The sequence below is a fragment of the Mesocricetus auratus genome, unplaced genomic scaffold, assembly GCF_017639785.1.
Source record: "Mesocricetus auratus isolate SY011 unplaced genomic scaffold, BCM_Maur_2.0 Super-Scaffold_100676, whole genome shotgun sequence".
In the NCBI taxonomy this organism is placed as follows: domain Eukaryota; kingdom Metazoa; phylum Chordata; class Mammalia; order Rodentia; family Cricetidae; genus Mesocricetus; species Mesocricetus auratus.
The window spans coordinates 26,102,353-26,127,577 of NW_024429266.1; the positions used below are offsets into that span (position 1 = coordinate 26,102,353).

At 40.7% G+C, this 25,225-nt stretch overlaps 1 protein-coding gene across 5 annotated transcripts in view; it reads left to right on the forward strand.

Annotated features, from left to right (window-relative positions):
- The first annotated feature begins 2,843 nt into the window (after positions 1-2,843).
- Pou2f1 (POU class 2 homeobox 1) overlaps positions 2,844-25,225 on the forward strand; it is a 127,212-nt gene continuing 104,830 nt past the window's right edge. For 3 of the 5 annotated variants that reach the window (XR_005873673.1, XM_005071392.4, XM_040737291.1), the window contains exon 1: positions 3,302-3,395. Coding sequence is in view for 2 of the 5 variants with exons in the window: in XM_005071392.4 (XP_005071449.2) it covers positions 3,335-3,395 (61 nt within the window). In the remaining 3 variants the exon portion in view is untranslated. Of the gene's footprint in view, positions 2,940-3,301; positions 3,396-25,225 lie in introns of those variants that run through there. The other 2 variants (XM_021227940.2, XM_021227938.2) reach the window with 2 other exon arrangements.

Sequence of the window (25,225 nt, forward strand, 5' to 3'; positions counted from 1 at the left end):
TACATTCTTTGAGAAACAGAAATAGTCTACATTGTACATTAAGGGTAGGACATAAATTCTATCAGTCAGCTACAGGCAGTATGCTTGCCATACTTTTATGAATGTTAAGATGTGTGACCAAGATATATTCATCGACTTCATAGAAGGCCTCTTCACAGCTGAATGAGGAGATACACCAAAATGTTTGAAACGTTCAAGGAGGGATCAGGATCTTTTCTTTCTTTCTTTCTTTTTTTTTTTTTTTTTTTGGTTTTTCAAGACAGGGTTTCTCTGTACTGTTTTGGAGGCTGTCCTGGAACTCACTCTGTAGACCAGGCTGGCCTCGAACTCACAGAGATCCGCCTGCCTCTGCCTCCCGAGTGCGCCACCAACGCCCGGCTAGGATCTTTCTTGGAATATCTTTTGGATACACTGTAAACAATGGCAAAGGGTTGATGGAGATCCCAATAATGGTCTTGATCATTTTATTTTGAAGCCTCCACAGCACCTGCATTTTCAGACTTGTAACAGTCTGGTGGAGTCTTCCAAGGTAGCAAACCCCATTTATGCAAACATATATACATATTAAGTAGTATACTATGTTTGCAAATAAAATCTCATCTGTGCTCCAATATAGGTGAAGCAGAGCCATTCTTTTTTTTTTAATCTGACCTTAAGCTAACCCTGAGGGTGTCACAGAACATAGTTTGCAAACTCTGCCATAGTTACCACCAAATACACCCACAGATCTTTAAGCAAATTATTTTGTTCTATTAGAATGTTAATCTTTATTAGCAGATGAAATGTCTGTAAAAATGGTCATTTTAATTTAGTCACTCAAACCTACTGTTAAAACTAAAACCTATCTCCTGACAGACAATGGTGGCACATGCCTTTATTCCCAGCACTTGGGAGGCAAAGGCAGGTGGATCTCTGTGAGTTCGAGGCCAGCCTGGTCTACAGAGTGAGTGCCAGGAAAAACAAAACAAAACAAACAAAAACCTATTTCCCAAAGTCATTCCTCAGTCCATGTGGCTGCTTGGAGAGTTAAAGTCAATTTACGGAAGGCGCACCACCAACGCCCGGCTTTCCTTGCCTACGTTTTAATTTCAGTTGCATCACTTATGAGTGGTGTGATGCGGGACAATCTTTATATGCCCACACGGATTAAAAAAATACCTAAGTTTGCTGAACCCCAAAATACTATCTTAGATATTTCCTTATACTTAGCAACTAGTAAAGAAGATGGTAGGGCACAGGCATAAAACCCTATAATTTTATTTGCTTTTAAAAAATCCAATTAGCATTTATGAGCATCTACTATACCCAAGAGTTGTTAGGCACTGGGCACCCAGCTGTAAACATAAATATTATCATTGTGGAAAAGAAAAGATTGATATAGATTATTTAAAACTTTTCTTCTCACAAAATTATTCTTCTTTAACTAATTCTCACAACACTTCCTTTTATGGAGATGAAACGGTGCAGAATGAATAGCACATACACTAGTTCCAATGACTTGATGAAAATCATAAGCATGTACTTTTTGAACCAAAGAACAAACTAAGATTAAATAGGAAGAAAATAGGTTAGTGGTAATGACTTACAATTTGTGCCCACCACAAGGAGTGCTATTTACTTTAAATTATATTGAGACTTCCTCTATAGCAACAGGGGTGAACGTAATTTGTGCCGCATCTCCAAAGATTCATTGGAACATGGTTAAAATTTGCATTTCCTTTACTGTGTTGGTTTGCATATTTTAAAATAATTATAGGGTAGTCCAATTATTTGGCTTAAGCAGTCATGTGCAGACCCTAAGGCTTAATTACCACGAATAAATCAATCTTACCCCAAATCACTAGCTGTAACTCACAATAGCTTTTACTTACTTGGCAGTGTAAGGAATTCAACAAGCAAGCTCAGATTCACAATTAAAACTTTAGCCGTTAAAATAATTGCTTTCAGGCAGGGATCTGTTTTGTTTGTTTGTTTTGGGGAGAACCTGCAATTTTATCTATTTGAAGCTTTGATAGTATCTCTCGTAAGGATAGCCTAGGATTTATTATTTATTTACTTATTCTCTTACCGCGAACTACTAAAAAAAAAAACAAAACAAAGCAACCCAAACTTTAGGAAAAGTGGCACTCGTTAAGAATTAGTAAAATAGATTTGGGTCTTCATTCAGGAAACTGTTTAGCAGTAAAGAGAACTCTCGGCTAATTCCGAAGGAAGAAGCAAGAGGAAACTGCTCCACAATCCTGTTACCGAGCTACACAGCCAAGCGAATACAGGGTGGCGCTCCTGCCAACGTCCACATTTTTAATCAGGTCAGTTTACAGGGAGCCTTTAAACGGTGCTCCAAAAGCGAAGTCCTGGGCGCGCCACGGGGTCCGCGTGGAAGGGAAGGGTAGGGAAGGGGGTGGCGGGGAGATGAGCGATCCGGACTGGGGCTCCGGAGGCTTCGCCCGGGGTCTGCAACAAGTGGAGCAGAAGCCTCCGCGGCTAATTAGCGCCGCCAGGACCCGCCCCGCGCGCCGGCCGGGGTCGAATCTGCAGCACCGGCGGAGTCGCGGGGCGGGGATTACTCCGGATTCAAATTTAAAGCGGGACGTCCGCGCGTGGCCCAGCAGGTGCCTCGTGCCCGCTGCCCGCCGAGGGCGTTTCCGTCCCCACCTGCCCGCAGGGCCGGAAATTACCTCGGAGGGGAGCGGCCCCTCCATTGTCCGAGCCAACTGCGAGGGAAGACTTAAGAAAGTGCCGAGCGAGCGCCGGGGCGCGCGCGGGGCTGCGGAGCGGAGCGCTCCCTAAGCCTTCGTCCTCGCCGTCAGCCGCCGTGCACACGGTCCTTCTAGCGTCCAGGCATGGAAACCCCGAAATAATCCGGGAAGGGAATGACGCGGAAGATGGGAGGATTTATCGGAAGACACACACAAGCACTTGACAGACTACACTTTGAGGTGAAGCTACACTCGGGGCGAGGGTAACGGGGAGCGCATGCGCCCTGCTCCTCTCAGGCGCGTGCAGGAAACTGCGCGTGCGCGCAGCCTACGCGGAAAAAAAAAAGAAAACCCTGAAGGGAAAGGCATGACTGACAGGTTGGGGGCACTTTAGCTGCCGAAGGGGGCCTGGCAGCCTGGACGCGCGTGCGCACAGTGCGCGCGGGGGGTGGAGCTCTTCCAGGGGGGCCGGCGGAGTGCAGCGCCGGCCTCGTGCGCCCCCTGGCGCGCGCCGAGGGAGAGGAAGGAACGGGAGGGTGCAGAGAGGAGGGAGGAGGCGGCCAGGGCGGGAGGGGGAGGGGAGCGGGAGCGAGGGAGGGTTTATCGACCGGGCGATTTTGGTTAAAATATTCAAAATGGCGGACGGAGGAGCAGCGAGTCAAGATGAGAGTTCAGCCGCGGCGGCAGCAGCAGCAGGTAATCATTACAGCATTTTACATATTCATATTCATACTCAACCCCGGCTCCCGCTGCCCCCCCCGCGACTTAGCATAATTTATTAGTACTCAGGATTATTATAATTAACGGCGAGGAGATGGGGGGCCGGGGAACGCAGCCCCCTCCGGGCGCCCAGCGGAGGGGGAAAAGGAGCTCGGGGCGGCCGGGCGGAGGGGGGACGAAGACCCGGGGCAAAGGGGGCTGTAAGGCACGGCGCTCCTCCTGCCCCCGGCCCATCCCGCCGCCGCGCCGGCCCGCCCGCCGGCACCGGCCCTCCTCCTCCTCCGCCGGCCGCCGCCGCCTCCTCGCACGGTGCCCGAATCGGAGCGGGTCCGCGGCGGGCCGCGGGCGGCGGGGCAGGGACACCGGGAGAGGACAATAAAGACATTTTACATATTCATAGCTGCTGGGCTGGCGGGGCGCGGCGGGGCGCGGGCGGGAGACCTGGACCGGCGGGCGGGCAGGGGGGGCGTGGAGGGGCCAGAGGTGGCGACGAGCACAATGCCGGTGGGCGGCGAGGCCGGAGCGGACCCCGGTGGCCGGACACCCGCGCGGCGCCCCCAGGATTGGGAGCCGGCGCGGGCTCGGGCTGGGGGACGCTGCTCCGCCTTCGGGGAGCACCGGGGATGGCGCCCTGCCCGCGGCCGCGCGGGGGTCCTCGTGGGGCCGAGCCCGGGGGTCACGGCCCCGGCCCCTCGGCCGCGCCCTGACTGTGCCCCGGGCGGCGGCCTGACCCCTGCGGGTCGGAGTCTGTGGTTAGGGGCTGTGTGGCATGGGCCCCGGGATGTGGCCTTCGGGCTTTGAGTCCGCTCCGGGGTCCTTCGGTCCCTTTGGAGGCTGGGCTGGGTGGGAGGAGCCCTCGGGGAAGTTCCCCTCCGTGGAAATGGCTTCGGTCGTCCGTGCGTCCGGGGCCCGCACCCAGAGGTCCCCGCGTGTCTGGAGAAACCCCGCTGCTGTGGGGTTGCGGGACAGTCTGGTTGGAGGTGCTGGCGGGTTCGGTCGCTCTTCCGCGCACGCCCCCACCCCCTACGCGCGGTGGCACAGGGGGCCCTCTCGCTCCGAGGCCCCGGAGCTCCTGGAGACCACCGGAGAACTCGACCGTAAAGGATTGCCCTCCTGCCCTCAAAGGGCTGGCCTGACAAGTTGATCATATTCTAGATTTCTTCTGTCGTGCGGGGAGCGGGGGCGGTAGCAAGACACGGAGATCCCCTCCCTGCCCGTGTGTGGTGGTGCTTTCTCGCTGCGTGCTGGGTCCTCTACTTGCTTCTCATTTGAATAATGTCTAATTCAGGGAGGTTTATATTCTTGAAATGGCCGCCTGGCTTTCCCCGCCTCTCATGTTTAGTAATTCAGACCTTTAATAACAGCCACTCACAGCCCAACGCCGTGTTTATATTTTACATTCGCCCCATGTGCTTTTGTGGTTCGATATGATTCTCTTCTTTTTTTTTTTTCTCCTCCTCCTCGGCAATCCGCAAGGCTCTGAGATCAAACACAGTCTGTACTAGGAAGACAAGGAGAGAACTAGGCCTGGACTGCCCCAGTAGTTCCCTAGGCCTTGTTCTCTGCTGCTTGATTTATTTACTAATAACCAAAATGACTCCCCCACCAACTGCCACTTGAGTCCCCTCCTCCGCGGGCAGAACACATTCTCTTGGGACCTTCCAGCATAAAAACAGCTCGAGCTGAGCATCAGCTCTGTGGTAGCTTATATTCTCCTAAAAGGAGTTTCTCTTGCAGTTTGTAGTAACGCCGACCTTATTTCCAATTTGCAGAGGCTTATGAGAGCTACTGGCTTAGTAGAAATAGAGGACTTTGTTGTGGGGATAGTCTCCTTCTCTCCAAGTTATACTCATTCAGGCTTTGTAAGAATTTGTAGTATTTGTAAAACCAGTAGATTTTTCCTTCCAGGAGCTGAGGAGCAGCTAAGTAGTTTAGAAAGTCCAGTTGACAACACTTGGGTTGTTTCTGAGCAGTGTTGCTTTTCCAGTTACTGCACTGGCTCGAAGTGAGGCCGACGTTCATGTTGTGCTATCACTGACACAGACCTGCTTATTTTAATCGTAGCAGTACTGAAAACAGAAATGGGGTTATGTTTTCTTTGAGTGTTGGTGTCATGCTTAAACACAGGCATTGTGCCTACCCTGATCTTGGAATTTACTCAGCATGCCCACCCCTTGCTTTAAGGTGTCAGAATTGATTTTGTTTTATCTAGTCTTAGGACAATTGGCCTGTGAAAACCAATTAACTTTTACTGTTGAGAGAAAACAATCATTTTGATTTCTGGTCTGCCCTGTAAGTGTTTTGTTTTAAAAGGTGTTGCTTTCTAGGGCAAGTGTATGAGGAGTCATGATGAATGTGTAAGCCACTTCAGTTTAACTTGTAACAAAATTTCAGACTTAGGGGACTCATTGCAAATTAATTTAAAATAACTAGGTCTCACCGTTTTCTCCTCCTTCACATCCAGTAGGTGGGCTTTGAATGAAGTAGGGTTTCCAGAAAAGCTTCCATGGGAGTGCCCAGGTGAATAGCCACTTCAGAGAGCTGAAGCATGAGGGCAGATGGACAAAAAGCAGTAATGATTTCATGCCTTAAATAGCATATGTTTTTGCACCCGGTTCCCAAGATATGGTCAGACTGATGATGTCATCGGACAGAGGACAAGGTGCAGTTAATGTGATTTATTGTCCTGAGGTGAAGTATAGCAATGGAGCCTTCTCATAGGGAAACCATTTATCTCTGGACAATTTCCTTTATAGCTGCAGTTTAACCACTGCTGGGCCTGTAGGTATTTTATCCAAATAATAAAATGCCCATTGCATTTTACAAACAAAGCTCACTGTTACAGTTTTTGTCATACAGAAAAAGGTGGGTTTTGTGAACTGGTCTTTTATTTCAGTTGGCTGTCCTTGCTATAGTAGAGTCATTTCCTCATATTTTCAGATGGAGATGATGACCTTAAATAAGGATACTTGTGGAGATGATACATACCTGCTTGTTTTATGCTTTTGTTTGTTTAGTTGCACTTTCCAAACTTTATCTTATAAGAAACTACTTCTCAATCACAGTATGTCCCAGGCCTGTGGAATGACCATTTGCTTTAGAGCCTGTTTTAATGACTGGAAATGAGGGCACTGTATTTTATGCTAAAATTATAGTGTTTAAAATAAGGTAAAACACTTAAGGGAAAGCTCGTGTTTTAAAGTAGCTTTAAAAGAATCTAGAATTCTTTTTGGATTTGTCTGTGCATGTTTGTACATTTTATTTTGAATGGTATTTTAAAATTCTGTTTCAAAGTAGTGATTTCTATATATAGTTTTTGACATTACTTGATTTTCTTGAGAATTTCTTAAATTTGTTAATGATTATCTTACGGAGATAGTAATATTTTGGGGAATGTGATTAGAAAGACTGTTTTACTCTTGCAACTGATAGTGAGGTAGGCTTAGTAGAGTATTGAGGTTGCTTTGCCTTCAGAAGCCTCTAACGGCCTGTATCCTTTGTAGTTGTCAGGGACTTCCCATACAAGGTTCTAGAAAATCTGTTGCCACTTTATTAATTTGCCCCACCTATTAATTATAATGGAATTTTTGAATTAAAGTCTCTGACAGGTGACCAACTATTCTTCATTTCTGAAGGACTTGTGTGTATGTGTGTGTGTGTGTGTGTGTGTGTGTGTGTGTGTGTGGTTTTTTTTTGGGGGGGGTGTTCAAGACAGGGTTTGGAGTCTGTCTTGAAACTAGCCCTGGAGACCAGGCTGGCCTTGAACTCAGATCCACCTGCCTCTGCCTCCCCAGTGCTGGAACTAAAGGCATGGGCTACCACTGTTTCGCCCTAGTCAAGTCTTTCTTTGCTGTAAAAGTAACTTTTAACTTCTCTCCTCCAGTTCACTTGATTTCTTTTCATTTTGGCATCATCCAAAAAAAAAAAAGCCATTAGTCAAGGAAAATGGCAATTATTCAGGTGTAATGTTTTTGTTATGTTTTAAATCTGTTATTCTCTACATTAATAGGTAGTATATAGCCAAATTTGTTTCATTGCCCTAGGTTGAAGTAATTGTTAGTACATCATTCAACTGATTAAATAGATTTTTGGAATAAATTTAGGACTCAGAATGTCAAACTGCCTTTTCCAGGTTACCAAAGATATGTGATAGAACCCTGAATATCTCCGGCAAGTGCTTTAAAATGACAGAACTGGGAATACTTTAAGTGTTTTTCATTTATAAATGAAATGTTTGAATTGTTTTGCTTGATCTTGATGTGTGTGTAAATGTATAGGCTTAATTAGCACGATTTCCTTTGTATTGAGAAAACTGGCATTATGTAGTGGCAATTTCTTTATTATATTTCTTTTAAGTGTTAAAAACCAGAGCTTAATCTTTTAGTCTTATTTTCAGTGCTACTAAAAATAATGATGCAGGACTGCCATCTCTTTGCTTTTTAACATCAATATTGATTCAATAACATAATTTTGGTGAGTAATTATGTATTTTTTCTAATGGAAGTGATTTCATTTGGAACCATTCAAGTAATTTTTGTTTAGAAACTAGAACAAGTCACAGATAAAACATCTGGTTTTGGTCACCCATGCTCCCTTAATTGCTAAATGTCTGGGCGAACATACTTTGCCGTAGAAGTCCAACGTTAGGCATTAGAGTTTCAATTTGGCTCAGTGTCATAACTCCCTCATTTCAATTTCTGTATTCTTCCTGAATTAATCTCTCCTCTTTGGTCATTTTGTTGTTTTTATTTTTGAGATTGAGATTTGTTATGTAGTCTATGCTGACCTTAAACTCTCCACATAAATGCCTCAGCCTCCTGTGAGGTAACTTCACTTCCCTTTTGTAAGAAAACTCTTTGGGCCAGTATTTAAAATTTTTTGTTTTCATTATACCCTCTAATTGGGTCTTTTTGAGTGGTTAAAAGAAATTGTCAGGCGGTAGTGAGGCACACCTTTAATCCCAGGAAAGTGGATCTCTGTGAGTTCGAGACCTGTGAGTTCAAGACCAGACTGGTCTACAGAGTGAGTTCCAAGACAGCCTCCAAAGCCACAGAGAAACCCTGTCTCAAACAAAAAAAAAGTAGTAATTATGGTTCATAGAGAATAGCAATTTTTAAATGCATCTTTCAAAAAGCATATTATTGACATCTTTATTTTTTGAATGAGGACAGTTGAGCAGATTTTAAAATATATGAGGTTTTATTTTACATTTACAAATTTCTGTGCTAAGCTGATAGTGAGCTTTTCATATAAATCCTTGCAGTAATAATAGCAGTGACAATAAGAGTAGCACAGGTTGGGGCTCTTGTCTGACTTACTGTTGCATTTACAGTGTATTTAGAATTTCAAGTATGAGAAGTGTTTTGAGTTTCTGAACCCTTTGACTTGAAGAAACTTGTTGCAAGCCATGCATGCTGTTTACAAAACATCGTGTGTCTTTACTATTAATTAAGCTATGAACATTGATAGGCTTTCTTTATATACTTAGTGGCAATTTAAATTATTTCTTTTTTAATAATGTCACCCTTCTGAAGTGTTTGTTGTTGAGTAATTTTATGAAACTAGTAATTGAGCAAAAGAAAATTCACAAATTCCTAGATTTATAAGACTCTTCTTGGAAATGTTGTCTAGAGAAGTGGATATTAGAGAGGATACATTATAATTTTTTTTAAAAAGCTAAAAGGCATAAAACTAAGCTGTGAGTGCTTGTCGTTTTGCTTAGATAATATTGAAAGAATGTTATAAGTATAATTTAATTTACTATATGATTTATTTAATTGTAAACTGTTGGTTTTTATGTTAGAATCCTGTATAGCTGAAATTAAATCAATTCAATAATAAATATTAGATTTTTCTTCTGTGAGCTTTCTGTTTGCATTAGAAAGTTAACAGAAATGATTGGGGCAGGGCGGTGGTGGTACACGCCTTTAATCCCAGCACTCGGGAGGCAGAGGCAGGCGGATCTCTGTGATTTCGAGACAGCCTCTAAAACAATACAGAGAAACCCTGTCTCGTAAAACCAAAAAAAAAAAAAAAAAGAAATGATTGGGAAATAAGCATTCTGTGTGTATATGACACTTGTGTTTTACTATGTCACCTTAAGCAGTAGAGTATTTATGGTAGTTTTAAGGGAATATACTTTTGTTTGTTTGTTTGTTTTTGTTTTTGAGACAGGGTTTCTCCGTGGCTTTGGAGGCTGTCCTAGAACTAGCTCTTGTAGACCAGGCTGGCCTCGAACTCACAGAGATCTGCCTGCCTCTGCCTCCTGATTGCTGTGGTTAAAGGTGTGCGCCACCAACGCCCGAGGGAATATACTTTTAAAGAGACTAATCTAGGTGTTTTTCCTTGGTTTTGTACATTTTAATGGTTGGCTAATGAAAAAATGCTTTTGCTGATTTATAATGAATCTTTAAACATAACATTTCTTAGCTTATACAAATATATCTGCTGTGTATCTGATCGTATTCCATTTCCTCTGGACAACAAGGAAGTATAAGAATGTTACAGTAGGGTTGGTATGCTTACTTAAGCAGGGAAAATTTAAAACAATGTATATATTTACATATTAAGATATGCAACATAATGAAGATCAGGAAAAGAAACCAGGGTGTGTTTGTTTGAATTAATCAAAACATCCTAGACTGTTATAGCCAGAAGGTAACTTAGATGTAATCTGGGCCAAAGCTTTTGCTTCCCTGAGAAAGTATTCCTCAGTTTTTAATGACTTGCTTACCAGTCACTCAACTGTTGAATAGCAGGGGTTGGGGAGATGGCTCAACTAGTAAGGTGTTTGATCCCTAATTCCAGCGCTGGGTGGGTTTGGGGTAGAGGTGGGGGGGTTCCTGAAACCTGTTATTCAGGAAATGGATGAGCTCTGGGGCAATGTCAAAAAATAAAGAGAGCCACTTCCGAAGACAGTTAATGTTGAAATCTGGCCTGTCATCGTACACATATGTAAAGTGAACATGTAAGAACATTGATTTCTGACTTTTGTTGCTGGATCTGAGCAGGGCCCATACTGCATGGTAGCTTTTTTTTTTTTTCCTCTGAGCTGTGCTGTGTTCTACCCTTAATCTTTTGGGCATTGTAACACTTTATCCACTCTCCTCCCTACACTCACTGCTGTCAGTCAGAGGAGACTTCATGCAGATGAGAATTTTCTTTTTTCCTTGAAGACAAATGTGTAACTTTAGACTGGCTGGGACTCCCAGTGTAACCCAGGTTTGCTTGAGTTCTTTCTGGGTTCTTCTGCCTCATTTTTCTGAGTGTTGGCATTATGAAGGCTGTGAAAGAATTTAGAGAAATGGGGAGGCAAGGAAGGAAAGAAGGAATGCCATTGCAGAAGAGCTCGTGAATTCAGTGTTTTGCTGATTTAGGTGAGGAACCAAGAGGCATTTGTCCTCAGCTGGGAAGCTGTTGGAGTGATTAAGGACTATGAGTAACATGATGTACAGGGGAGATTGGATTCATAGAAACAGAAATTGAGGTGTTTGGTTTAATTGCTGTAAATGCAATTATCTACCCTCTGAGGATTTCAGTCTAGTACAGTGGTTCTCAGCATGTGGGTTGAGACTACTTTGTGTTGAACTACCCTTTCACAGGGGATGTATATCATACTTTGCACATCAGATACTTTTTTTTTTTTTTTTTTTTTTTTTGGTTTTTCGAGACAGGGTTTCTCTGTGGCTTTGGAGGCTGTCCTGGAACTAGCTCTTGTAGACCAGGCTGGTCTCTAACTCACAGAGAGAGATCCTCCTGCCTCTGCCTACCGAGTGCTGGGATTAAAGGCGTGTGCCACCAACGCCCAGCTCATCAGATACTTATATTACAGTTCATAACCATCAAAATTGCAGATATGAAGTAGCAACAAAACAATTTTATGGTTGGGGGGGTCACCACAACATGATGAACTATATTAAAGGGTGGCAGCATTAGGAAGGATGAGAACCACTAGTGTAACAGCACAAGTTAGACATGATGACGTTAAGTCCAGGTGTATGACAGAAGATAGACCTTTAGAAAAGATTCTGGCTCTGTCTTCAAGAGGAGCTTTTATTTCTGATCATTGAGTTCCCACTACTCTTGCAAACATAGATCTGTCTAGTTGGCTTAGCTTTCTTCCAAATCATAAACAACATTCATATTAAACTAGTAGCTCAAAGGGAAGCAAATGCATAGTCAGGTATGGTGTACATTTTTCATTTAAACCCTTGTATTTGTTTTGTGTTTCTTTTATTTCATCTTTAAAGTCTTGTTTGGGTTTTATGTGGGCTACTTCCTCTTAAAGGCAGATATGAATAAAATTACCATAATCATGACATAATGATAATGTCTGTATTTTTATAGTGTCTTAATTTTTATAGAGCATCCTCATTTTCATTACCTCAGCTAGCCTTACTGGCAAGTATTATTATACCCATTTTATAATTGAGTGAAAAAAGGTCAGATTAAGTGACTTTTCCAAGGTCCATGTGCTTTAAAAAGAACAGTTTTGGAGAACAGGAAGTCATAAAGCCAGAATTGGAGCTTTATCAATAGGAACTTCAAATTCATGTGAACACTTTGCTTTGGTTCAAGAATTTGAATTTATTTATTTTTGCAAGGTAGCAAGGAGTCAGATTTTAGTTTATTTGGACAGTACCTTTATTTTAAGATGTTTAGTAGCTAGAGTCAAAGTGAAATATCAAGATTTTGAACGTGGCTTATAGATCATGAAGATAGAAGGAAGTTGGGAGCAGGAGCTATTTGGAAAATAAGGGAAGATTTGGTTAAGAAAATTTTTTTTGAGACAGAGTTTCTCTGTATTATTTTGGAGGCTATCGGTCCAGCCTAGCCCCGAACTCACAGAGATCCGCCTGCCTCTGCCTCCTGAGTGCTGGGATTAAAGGCGTGCACCACCACCACCCGGCCGGTTAAGAAATTTTTATGTGTATGTGTGCCTACATGAGTATATATGCACTGTGGTGGTTATCAGCCTACCAGAGACCAGACAAGACATGGATCCCCTGCAACTGAGTTCCAGGCATTTAGCTGCCATGGCAGGGAATAGAACCTGGGTCTCTCTGTAAGAGCAGGAAGTATTCTTAAACTGCAGAGTAATCTCCCTAAGAATTAAAATTTCCAACATACTTGACACATCTTTGGGCAGATCTTATTTGTGTTCCTCTTGAAAACTGAAAAAAACTTTTAGTCAGATAAATGGATGATAGACATGAATGTAAGGGGTGATGTGCATACATGCTGTTTGTGTATGTGGATTGAACATTGACATCTTATTTTGACATGGCCCTGATATCTGTGGCTATTTCTGTCAACAATAAGGTGGTGATAATGGTAGTGTTAAAGGTATTCTGTGGGAGAAACAAATTGATAGCAGAGACATCTTAAAGTACTATAATGGCTTTTCTTAGAGGAGCACCAGAGTAAAATCTGCAGTTTTATTGCTTGTGCTGTTGTAGAGAAGGAGTGGTGTTAGTGGTTGATGGATTCTGTGGGGTCCCTTATTGTAGGTTGGGCATTTGTGTGTAGCCATTCAGCCCCCCCCCAGGAAAGAAGTGTGCTCTTTTAGTACTCCGAAAACCTTTGCAGTGGAAATGTTGCATTCTGTCTTCTAGTGGCACTCCTACCTATACATTATCTTTCACTACTTCCTTATCAAGCTTCCAACAAGGAAGTAACCCCCCCAAATTCCTTTTGTTAAGTTTTGATTTTAGAAAAGTTGCCTCTGGGAGGAGGATGGCTATATTTTGTCTTAATACTTAACTGGTTCTTTCTCCCAATCCCTACCCCAATTCCAGTTTGAAACATGACTTTAAAGTAAACCTATTTTGTTTGGGCAGGCCAAAGAGTTTGGACTGTTCTGAGAACCTGTGCAGCACTGTCCCTGCCTGGGAATGCTGTGGTATGTGGAGCACAGACAAAGGTTCTCATAGTTGAGATGCCTGTGTTCCATATCATGACCTAGTTGTATAATTTTTGGATGTTACTTAATGGATTTTCATAATTTAAATTAAGAGGGACTTCATGGTTTTTTTACATTTATTTTTCTGATGCTCGAGATCAAACCCAGTATTACTTAAGTACTCTACCATTGAGCTATATTCCTAGTCCAGATTTCATACTTTTAAAAGCCTCTGGGTATTTTTATTTAAAAGGCACAGTGGGGCTGTTCTGTTCTTCTTGCTGTCCACTACGAGCAGGGAGGCTGGGCATCTTGACCTGACTTTCTACCTGGTCACAGCCCTAGGTCGTCCTTCTGCAAGATTTTAGAAGTCTTTAGGGCAAGGATCTAAACCCTTCCCCTTTGTTTATATGAAGGGTCTCTGGCCTGCTCATCTTGTCTCCATAAATAGCTTCTTTTTCAGTCTGAGCTCCTGCCCTACTTTCAGATCTGAATTTAGTACTTAATTTGTGTTCATCTAGCTAATTCAGTGCTTCACTTAGACAGCTTTATTTTCTTCCCTAATTGATTATATAAGTAAAATCTTGTCTCTTGTTGGGCGTTGGTAGTGCACACCTTTAACTCCAGCAGTTGGGAGGCAGAGGCAGGTGGATCTCTGTGAATTGAAATCAGCCTGGTCTACAAGAGCTAGTTCTAGGACAGCCTCCAAAGCCACGAGAAACCCTGTCTCGAAAAACCAAAAACAAAAACAAAAACTTCTCTCTTAAGAACTTTGAAAGCAGGAACAGAGCAGACATGTAGCAGACAGTGCTTGTTTGATTAGATGGATTCTAATTCTTTGTTGGGATATGAGAAGGCCTAGCCATCGCCTAAGATTCTAACACAGTTAAAGTCTGACAATCTGTATTTTATAAAACTTTGCAGTGATTTGGTAGCATCAAACAATTACTTGCTGAACTTCAAAATCATTTATTGTTTAGAATGTCTGAAAAGATGGTTCTCACCCTAGAGAGAATGACTGGGGATGTAGCTCATCCAACCAGAATGTAAATGAACAGGGCATGAGTTTAGCATAAATTGTAGTACTCAGTATCTGCTTGAACAGGGTTATAATTAACAAACCTAACTGTCCCTCTTCCTCCGTTTTATTCAGTAAACACAGAACTGCTTTCACTCCTTGCCTTGAGCTAGAGATAGAGTAATGCCTGTACAAATACCCTCAAAGCTCACAGTGTTGGAGAAATCATATAGTGGTTCATTGATAAGTATGGGGGATAGTACTATAGAAGCATAAGGTAGATGCCCTAAACTGGACAAGTGGGTTGAAGGACAGACTTTCTGAAAAAGTAGTGTTATGGTAAGACATAAGGATCAGTCCACAGATTGGGTGTAGAAGGTGGGATTGAAAGTGTGCTAAGCAAAAAGAACAACATACATCATACAACTGAAAATAGTATTTTTAAGGAACTCAGGTTCAGTGTTGCTACTTAAGTTTCGCTGGAGTTGAACATGATATCTACCTACATTATGAGTTATTTTTATGACTTTATACAGACGTTTTAGTGACTAAATCTGCAGCCAGATTTCATGGCAATTGATTTCTCTAATAGTGATTATTTTCATAAATTTTTTGTGTTACTTATTGTACTGAATGTTGTACACAGATTATATTAATCACAAAGACTGTTGGAATGACGTGCCACTCTAAGATTTCAGGTGACAAGACAAGGCTAATTTGGGTGGTGTCAGTAAGTAATTAGGAGCAATATTATTCCCTTGGGCATTGACTTCTACTTCAAGCTAGTTGAGTGATGAGTTATAGCAAGAATTGGGGGCTTTCTGAGTTTCTGCTTGTAAAATTTCCATATTTAACAATTGCATTTAGTTTCCAGATCCTGTGGTAGGAAAGAGTCAATTGTGTATTTTTATTTTTATTTTTGAGGACAGAGTCTTGACTTAATCACTGCCCTGGAGCACAATGTTTAGTTCTGTGTCTCTCTCAGTCTTGCTGTTTGAAGAGATGGACACCTGATTACCAAACTAATATTAACAAACCTTTCAGACATTTCCAGATTATGAATGTAAAATAGTTGGTTGGTATGCTAATTGTTGATGCTAGTAATCCGTAAATCTTTAGCATTTTTGTATTAAGAGTTAAATAGTAAACTGATTATGATGGCCCAGTCATAGTTTTCATGAGGCTGAGGCTGGAGAGCTAAAGGCCATTCTGATCTGTAGAGTGAGAATTTATCTCAAAAATAAATAAAAAGTAAATAAGTAAAACAAACTACAGTGTTAACATCTGGATAACTTTAATGGAGGGATCATGTGTCTTGTGTTATTTGTGATCTGGTTAGTGAGAAAGAAAACTGGAACTTTTTTTTGGTTTTACGAGACAGGGTTTCTCTATTGTTTTGGGAAAATTGGGACTTTTATGGTTATATATTATTTTAAAATGTTTTAAGGGTTCTTAGATGGATTGCAGTAGAAAACTTATATGGAACAAATTTTGCTGAACAACAACAACAAAAACCAAAAAAGCAAACAAACCTTGGCCTGGAGAAATAGCTCAGTGATTAGGAGTACTTGCTGCTCTTCCAGAGGTCCCGAGTTCAATTCCCAGCAACCACATGGTGACTCAAAATCATCTGTAATGAAATCTGGTGCCCTCTTCTGGCCTGCAGGCAGACATGCAGACAAAATACTGTATACATAATAAATAAAATCTTTTTTAAAAAGAGAGGAAAAAAAAAAAAAAAGCCGGGTGTTGGTGACCCATGCCTTTAATCCCAGCACTGGGGTGGCAGAGGCAGGTGGGATCTCTGTGAATTCCAGACCAGCCTGGTCTACAAAATTAGTTCCAGGACAGCCTCCAAAGCCACAGAAAAACCCTGTCTCGAAAAACCAAAGGGGGGGGGGGGGCAGGCAGGCTTTAGTGTTCTCCCTTATCAAGCTGTTACTAATCTGGTGGTGTCACTTTCACTTGGGGCAACATGACAGTTGGTTATTGTTTCTGATGAGAAATAAACTATTTAATGGCTTTGGTCTCCAGTTGTGTACACCCGACTCACTCATATTCTGCATTGCCTTGCTTATTTGGTATGCTGTTTATTTATCTCTGAAAACTTTCCCAGATGACACATAGTATTTGATAGTATTGAACAGCTTACTGATCTCTTTTACTTGACTTATTTTAAGGTACATTGGATCCCCTCTCCCATGTTGTAATTAACATATCATGTATAGTGTTTTGTTTTTAGGACACATTTTGGTGGGTTTGAATCTTAGTACCACAAAGTAACAACAACAATAATAAAATTCTTTTTTTTTTTTTTTTTTTTTTTTTTTTTGGTTTTTCGAGACAGGGTTTCTCTGTATTGTTTTGGAGACTGTCCTGGAACTAGCTCTGTAGACCAGGCTGGCCTCGAACTCAGAGATCCGCCTGCCTCTGCCTCCCGAGTGCTGGGATTAAAGGCGTGAGCCACCAAGCCCGGCCAATAATAAAATTCTTAGAAATTAAACTTTAGGATTAAAGAATAGCTTGAAGACAAAAGTATAACAAACGTAGGGTAAAGATTTAATTGGTTTTTATTCTCAGTTTTAGATTTGGTAGACATTTCATTCTTTAGGATAAAATGAGTCTTCCAATGACTGAGTGAAGAAAGAACCTTGGCTTTGGAGGCAGAAAAGGACTAATGGAAGCAGAAGTGGGACAAAAAGTTATTTTTCCTTTATGGGATTGAAATGAGATTTCATTTTCTTGTTGGCTTAGCTAAATTACACCCCTTCTGATTGGAAAGCTGCCTCGTTTCAAAGTTCAGTTGAGTAAGTGACTCTTGGTTTAAATGACTTCATTCTGATTTGGTCTGACTTTCAGGAACTGGTGACAAACAATGACCTCTCGTTCGTAATCTTTGTCTAATAGAATAATACACATTTAAAGATGTTAGGGTCAGACCTTTGAGGAACTTTTCCCTCCCTCCCTCCCTTTCTTTCTGAGATAAAAGAGTTTCACTATTTAGTCCTGGAACTAGCTGGTTAGACCAGGCTGGGCCTACATAGTGCACAGAAATCTGTCAGTGCCTGCCTTTGCCTCTGGAGTTCTGGAATTAAAAGGCAAGCACCACCATGACTGGCCCTGTGGTCTTATTTGTAGGGTTCATGTATGTCAACTTCCTCATACTCTTTCTAGTACAAGTAATTATATTAGACTTTTAAATTTTTTTCTAGGTTGGTAGATGGACATCTGAGTGCTTTGTTTTTTGTATTTTTGCTCTAAGTTGGGCATAATAAATTTTTATTTTTCTGTTATTTTTATTATTTATTTATTTACTATATCGAACCAGTTTTAGCCTTTTCCAGTATACTTGTAGTTTATGATCTGAAAACCTGATCTATGAGGGATCTTTTACCCTTTGATCACCCAAAGCTAAGTTATTCCTATACTTTGAAGACAAACAGCTTAGATTTGAGAATAGAGCTGAAGTCACTCTCCCACTGTGGTCAGATGATTTCCTTGCAAGTCATGTATTAGCCCTTTATTTAGAGAGGGTCTAGTTGAAGGTCTGGGTGGAGATGGATCAGCTGTGGTGCTGTGGTCTTGGAGAACCATATCTTCCCAAAGAAAATGTTTCTTTTAATAGAGAAGAACTAGAGGACGTATGCAGTTTTACTCTGCCTGCTCTAAAATTTTATTCAAAGATTTAGAAGGAGGGATAAAGCCAGGAATAGGAAGATAATACAGTTTTGGCAATTTAATCCTACTTTTGGAATACCTAGAACCAACAGGCATACTCTAAAATCTTTTCCATAATGACCAAACTGTAGTCTAACCTCCCAGCAAGCATGGGCTTCTCTGGAACAGGAAACATCAATTTAAGGATGAGAGTAGGAAGAAGATGTTCAATTTATGGATACTGGTGGCTCTTCAGTGAGTGGAATGTTGAGCTCTGGTTGACATACAGCAGTAACAGACTCAGAAAGCTCAGTGTGGTGAGGAAAGATGATAACCCTGAATTAGCAGGTGTTACAGGAAGAACATATTCTTGTATGTTGTAGATGGAAGAACCTATGTAGACTGCCAGCTGGGTTCTTCAGAAAGCTGAGAGATCAGCAGACATATTGCTGCATGAGTAGGTTTGCCTTTGTTTTTGTTTGTTTGTTTATTTTTTTGTTTTTTGTTTTGCCTAATATTTGATGGTGAGGCAGCCCAGAAATAGGTCACATTAACAGTCTTTGTATCCTGGTAGTACCTTTTTACCATTTTTATCAGGTTGCTTTTGTGTTTTCCTTTTTTGTTATCAGATATGTTATTTTTTACTTTTTTTTTTTAAGTGAAACCTGTGGAGTAGTGAATGTATGTAAGTATTGTGTGTAACATTAACCATACAGTGAGCTTGACTGAATTACTCTGTTATTTTGTACTACTGGCCAACTAATTTCTATGAATAAATTATCTGGCTTATTCTTTGTTCTTCTCCTGTCCCTTCCTTTTCCCCAACTCTTCAAGTAGATGGGAGCTGACTGGTCTTGGGTCTTTAGATCTAGATGTTGTGTTCTGAAATCCTTTCTGCTGACTTTTCACATGTCTTTTCCTCCCATCCCTTAAATTAATAAACATTACTTGTTTGTATTCATTTTTGGCTTTCTCTTACAATTTTAAGGTTGTTTGTAGAGGCTCATAAGCTGTGTATTAAGAAAGGCAAAATAAAAACATAAACTATAATAACTGAAACTAAATATTAACAATAGGGCAGAGATACTTATCTAGACTTCATACTGGATAGTGTAGAAATGGAAACATAATCAATTTATGTCCATAAAACTTGAAACAAGCCAGGCGGTGGTGGCACACGCCTTTAATCCCAGCACTCGGGAGGCAGAGGCAGGCGGATCTCTGTGAGTTCGAGGCCGGGCTGGACTGACAGCCTCCAAAACAATACAGAGAAACCCTGTCTCATAAAACCAAAAAGAAAAAAAAAAAACAAAAAAAAAACAAAAACAAACAAAACAAACAAACAAAAAAAAACTTGAAACAAGCGGTTTTGTTTTTATAAGGAGCACAATTCCTGGCACTAAGCTAAGAAAAAATGTCATAATAGGACCCCATATAATGATTTCAACAAGTAATGTTGCTTTGTAGTGGAGAGGTTAGGAATGTTAGGTGAGAAATGTTTGAAACAGTCTTTAAGAAGAAAAGGTTGTTTAGTAATTAGGATGGAGATGGTACACATTTTTTGTTGTTGTTGTTCACAGGAAGTGCAGTGGTATAGACCATCAAGGAGTGCTACTAGAATAAATACCGAGTTTGAAGTTGTTCTTTAGTCCTTATCATTGATATCAAGGTTAATACTGTATTGGCAGGCTCATTGACAGGCTCGATTCTCAGAAACTCAATTTTTGTGAGCAAGGAATTGACTCTTGCTACCAGCATACTTGATAAAAAGAAACAATGTCTGTTTGTGTTCACCTATTAACCTATTATGAGAAATGTGATTGTGAAGTCCACTAGAACTTTTTAGCCATTAAGCAATACATATTTTGCTTTAGAAGAAGCTAAATTATAACTAGAGGAGTTCCTTAGAGACCACCTTAAAATTGATTATCTTCATGGTCAGGATATACTTTCCATAGTTGACTAGAGCATAAATATTTGTCCCCATAGTGCTAGGTACATTCTGAAAATTGTTCTTTGGGCTTTCCTTTCTTACTCTTAGTCAAATCAAACTCTCCCCTGAAAAGATTTCATTTGTTACTCACAGCAAAAAAGTTGTAGTTAAAAGTCTACTTAAAATATTTTGTTAAGGATAAGGTTGTTAGATATTTGCATTATTTGTGAGCTTCTGAATATGTTTGCTGTGCTATCAAAATGTCATTATAAATCTCATTTATAATAAACATGAGCTCTATCTAATGGCTTTTGCTGTCTTTATTCCAGTGAAAGATCATATGTAGACGTACTAGCTGCAGGCAACAATTCAAGTGTAATTTTAGACCACACTGTAAGTACGAATACATAATCAAGTATGATCGTGGCTTAGTGGTTAAAATTTGGCTTTTTAGTCAAATTTGATATTCTCCCTCCCACCCTCTCTTTTATTTTCATTCAGGCAGGTGCTGGGAGTGTTAGAAGCAAAATGTATAGCCCCCTGGACAACAATAAACTTTGAAAAATGATCACTTTAATGCAGTCATGAAAATGTCTTGTTATCATTAAACTAGAGTTTTGGAGCCTGGAATGATTGAAATTGGCATTAGGTAGAAGGACCAGGTGGTTGGGACAGTTGGCCCCTTATTTGGAGGGGGAAAATTATGTCAGTGTCGCACACTGCACACAAATTAGTTGTGAAGGGATTAAAATTTGAATGTTCAAAGGGTAACTGAAAGTACTACAAGAGTAGGAAAAAGTTTTTATTTAGTTTTATGGATCAAAAGACTTCTGACATGGCAACAACTCAGGAGCCATGAAAGGAAAAGATTTAACTTACATAGTATTTAAGGTTCTATCAGATTCTTCAGTCAAAATTAACATAATAGACGGTTAGAAAATACTGGCTTATGTAAAAGATTAAGGATTAACATGTTAATTATGAATACTTCTCAACATGGGTGATAGATGGTAAAACTCCACTAGAAGATTGTCCATACAAAAGGATGAAGGCAGTGTGAGCATGGCGCAGCCGATGAAGCAAACACTTGATGCTCAAGCCCAGGTTCTATTCCTGGAACCCGCATGAAGGTGGAAGGAAAGAGCTGACTCCAGTTTCCTGTGATCTCCACACATGTCTAAGTACACACACCTGCACATTTTGCATGCACACAGTAATAACATTAATTTAGAAACGGGTGAAGAAATTGAAGCATGGCTATTTTGGTGAAATAGTGGACAAATTAAAATTTTAAAGGACAATAATGTTGGAAAGAATACTAGCTGTAATTTAAAGGTAATTGAATATTTTGTATATACTTGTGGTGATTTTATTAAATGACAAACATCATTTTAAGTCACAAAATAGTTAAGTAGGGATTCCTGCCATTCCTGATTTAATGTGCAGATAGATGATGATGAGTTGCATAAGCTTGTAGAAAACTCTGCGTTTCTCCCTCAGTGTTTCCTAGGTAATTTTAAGTTTTATGTCAATTTTTCTTGTATTCCTGCATAAATAACTTTAAAAAAACCGAAACTCTTTCCATGTTTTGTTCTTGTTATTTAGTTTTTGCTTTCTTTACAAATTTCTTTTAATATATTCTCTCCATGTTCTAGTATTCCTCTTTTCCTTACTTTGTAGCCTTCTTCTTTTTTTTTTTTTGGTTTTTCGAGACAGGGTTTCTCTGTGGCTTTGGAGGCTGTCCTGGAACTCGCTCTGTAGATAGACCAGGCTGGCCTCGAACTCACAGAGATCCGCCTGCCTCTGCCTCCCGAGTGCTGGGATTAAAGGCGTGCGCCACCAACGCCAGCCTTCTTTAGAGTTCTTTATCATTATTTTTTGAAGAGATTTGCTGTAATTTTGATCTTTAGCTTTTGAGGACTCCTGTTTCTGAATGAAATTGTTTCAGAAAGTTCTTACCCAGGAGGTAGCAGTTAACCTCACTTATTGTTTCACCATTTATTTCTCAATGGATGATGTCAAGCAGTAACCTAACAAAACATCTGTTATAACTTGTTTATGTTATTACACACAACTTCACATTGGGTGAGGGCTGGGAAGAATAGCTAAATACTTTGCTTTAAAAGGAAGAAATCAAGCCGGGCGTTGGTGGCGCACGCCTTTAATTCCAGCACTCAGGAGGCAGAGGCAGGCAGATCTCTGTGAGTTCAAGGTCAGCCTGGTCTACAGAGCAAGTTCTAGGACAGCCTCCAAAACAATGCAGAGAAACCCCGTCTTGAAAAGCAAAAAACAAAATAAATAAATAAAAAGGGGAAGAAATCAGAAATTTTAATTCTAGTTACTGCTGACTTGTACATAGTGATATCAGTAAAAACATCACTTAAGCAGATAAAGTAATAATGCAGTTAAAAGAGTTTGAAAGTAACCTTTGCTCTAGTAAATTTACAGCAGGATTTATTGGTTTGAAAATTAATCTACATACAATTTCAGTTGGTAGTATTAGCTTAGGTAGAATGGGTCTGGATAATAGAAAATCACAACTTATCTAATTGTTTTTACCCTATGTATTTAGTTGTTTAATAACAGCATCCATATTCCTATATGTTCTGTTGATTTTTAAAACTTACATCAATTAAAACAGTAATGTTAGCACCATGTTTAAGGTTATATGTTATTTTTATTTTGTGCAAACCCCTCTCTCCCTCCCTTCCTCTTCTCTCCCTCCCCTTCCTTGCTATGTAGCTCTAACTGTCCTGAACTCACTCTGGAGACCAGGCTGGCCTTGAACTCACAGAGACCCACTTGCCTCTGTCTCCCAAGTGCTGGCATTAAAGGCACATGCCACCATGCCTGGATTAATTTTCTTAAGTTTCTCAGACCAATGTAGTATTATAGAGTTTCTGAAGGTGAGAAGTTCAAGTGTTCCTTTTAGTACCTTATTTTGTATAGTGGTTATTAGCTCATGTGATAATGGATACATATTTACTAAATACTTTCTTGGGTTTGTTCTTGACTGCCTTCATTATGACATGCCTTATGTTTGTTGTTCGTTTCATGCCCACTACTACAAACATGTTAAACATAGTAGATAACTATCTTAGCAGTAGTAACAGAATAGTTTTTTTGTTCTGCTATGCATATCTGTGCATAGCTGATGACGGTTAGAATCACCTACTCAGAGCATGTTTGTGCATGTTCTTAATAATATTGCCAGTTTCCTTCTTATTCTTGTTTTGAGAATCTCAAGTACAGAGTATCCAAGTACACAGGAGCTTAAGCTCCTCCCTGAATAGGTCTGGAACAGTGTAAGAACATGTATTTTTGAGCCTGAATGTGGATTGAGAATGAATTTTCTTTTAAAGGATAGATAGTACGTAGAAAGAAGACACAGGTTTTCATGGTGAGGAATCTGAGCATGGTTTTGTTGCGTCCTCTGTGTTAGAACTTTTACAAGGATGCAATGTGGTTGGCCCAAGCTATAGTCTCATCTGGGAGAGATCTGTTAAGCTTGCTTACATAATTGTTGGATGGATTCAGTTCTCACTGTGGGACTGAGGATGTTAATTCCTTCTTGTCAGGCACTTAGTTGTTCAGAATCTGTTCTCATTGTCTTGCATTGTAGCTGCTTCAGCTTACTTTGTTAGAGTAAGAGAAGAACCAGAAGACTAGCAAGGAAAGAACAATAGCAGGATGGAAATAATTTCCTTTGTAACTGAATTGAGACAGATTAGGAAGACTCAACTCCTTAGAGGATGTTTTCCCTCTGAAATGGTATTTGGCTAAGGGCTAAGTATTGGATGAAATTTTCCTGAAATAAGACTATTAATTTTATTTTCACTCTTCATAGCTAGCACCCCTTAATTTGTGTATATATATAGATATATATTTTATGCCAAAAATTGTCAGGCCCCGGTATTTCAGTTGCGTGATTGACAGTTGTCAGATTCTTCTCCCACACTGACCTACTTGGGGCCTTTATCTCTGTTAGAGCAGGCTGAGCCCAAACACAGAGAGCCAGTGATTCAGCCCCAGCCAAGGCATAGTCAGTAGAAGAGAGCAATGTGGGAGAGATGGTAGAGAGATGAAGGTGTGGGACATGAAGACCTGAGATGGAGACGGGTGAAGGGTGGGGAGAGCTGAGGTGTTGGAAAACATGCAGCATCTGCCTGACTGCTGGGGGAATTCCAGAATGCTTTTTGTTTTGTTTTGTTTTTTTCGAGGCAGGGTTTCTCTGTATCTTTGGAGGCAGTCCTGGAACTCGCTCTTGTAGACCAGGCTAGTCTCAAACAAACTTAACAGAAATTCACCTGTCTCTGCCTCCCAAGTGCTGGGATTAAAGTTCAGAATGCTTTTAAGAGCTCTGGCTTCTTAGGATCCATAATTCTAAGAGCTGAGGGTCTTAATACTTTAAGCTTACTACTAGGCCACTGGAACTTAAGAGCAGAGGTGTCACACTGAAAGCACACAGCCCCAAACATTTAAGGATCAGAATTACTGACATTAAACAAGTGGTACTTTGCTTGTGCATTCTTTTCATCTAAATAGAGCAAAAGAAACCTCATTGACTATTATTATCTCCTAAGTAATATCTTCCCTTCTGCCATGTTATTAGAAGCAAATTACTTGATCTGTTCCACACTCAAAGGGAAATAGAAATACTAGGAGTAAGGTATCAGAGAGGCCATCTTAGAAATCTACCTAACACTTAACTTTCAGTTATTTTTAAGATCCTAAAAGAGTCCTGGCCAGGCGGTGGTGGCGCATGCCTTTAATCCCAGCACTCGGGAGGCAGAGGCAGGTGAATCTCTGTGAGTTCGAGGCCGGGCTGGACCGATAGCCTCCGAAACAATACAGAGAAACCCTGTCTCATAAAAACCAAAAAAAAAAAAAAAAAAAAAAAAAAGATCCTAAAAGAGTCCTAAAGCTCAAAAGTTGGTTGTTTGAAGCAGAAAAGTTGCTTCACTGGTTACAAAAACTCGGTTCCTTTTTTAGCAGATCTGGGTTCAATTTCCAGCACCCACATGGTAGCTTACAAGCATCTCATCCGCTGCCTTCTCTGACTTTGGAGGGTACCAGGCACACATGAGCTACACATACATGTGGGCAAAACATTCATACATACAAAAATAATGTAATAAATAATAAAAGTGTTTAAAGTTGTTCTCTAGGTTTTGGGCCTTGGAAGACTGCATATGGGGTAGGGGTGTGAGGGTGACATGAGAGACTCCCCTTTATGGATTTCATTTTCTTTTTTTTTTCCTATGTTTGTTTTGTTTTTGTTTCTTTTTTATTTTTAT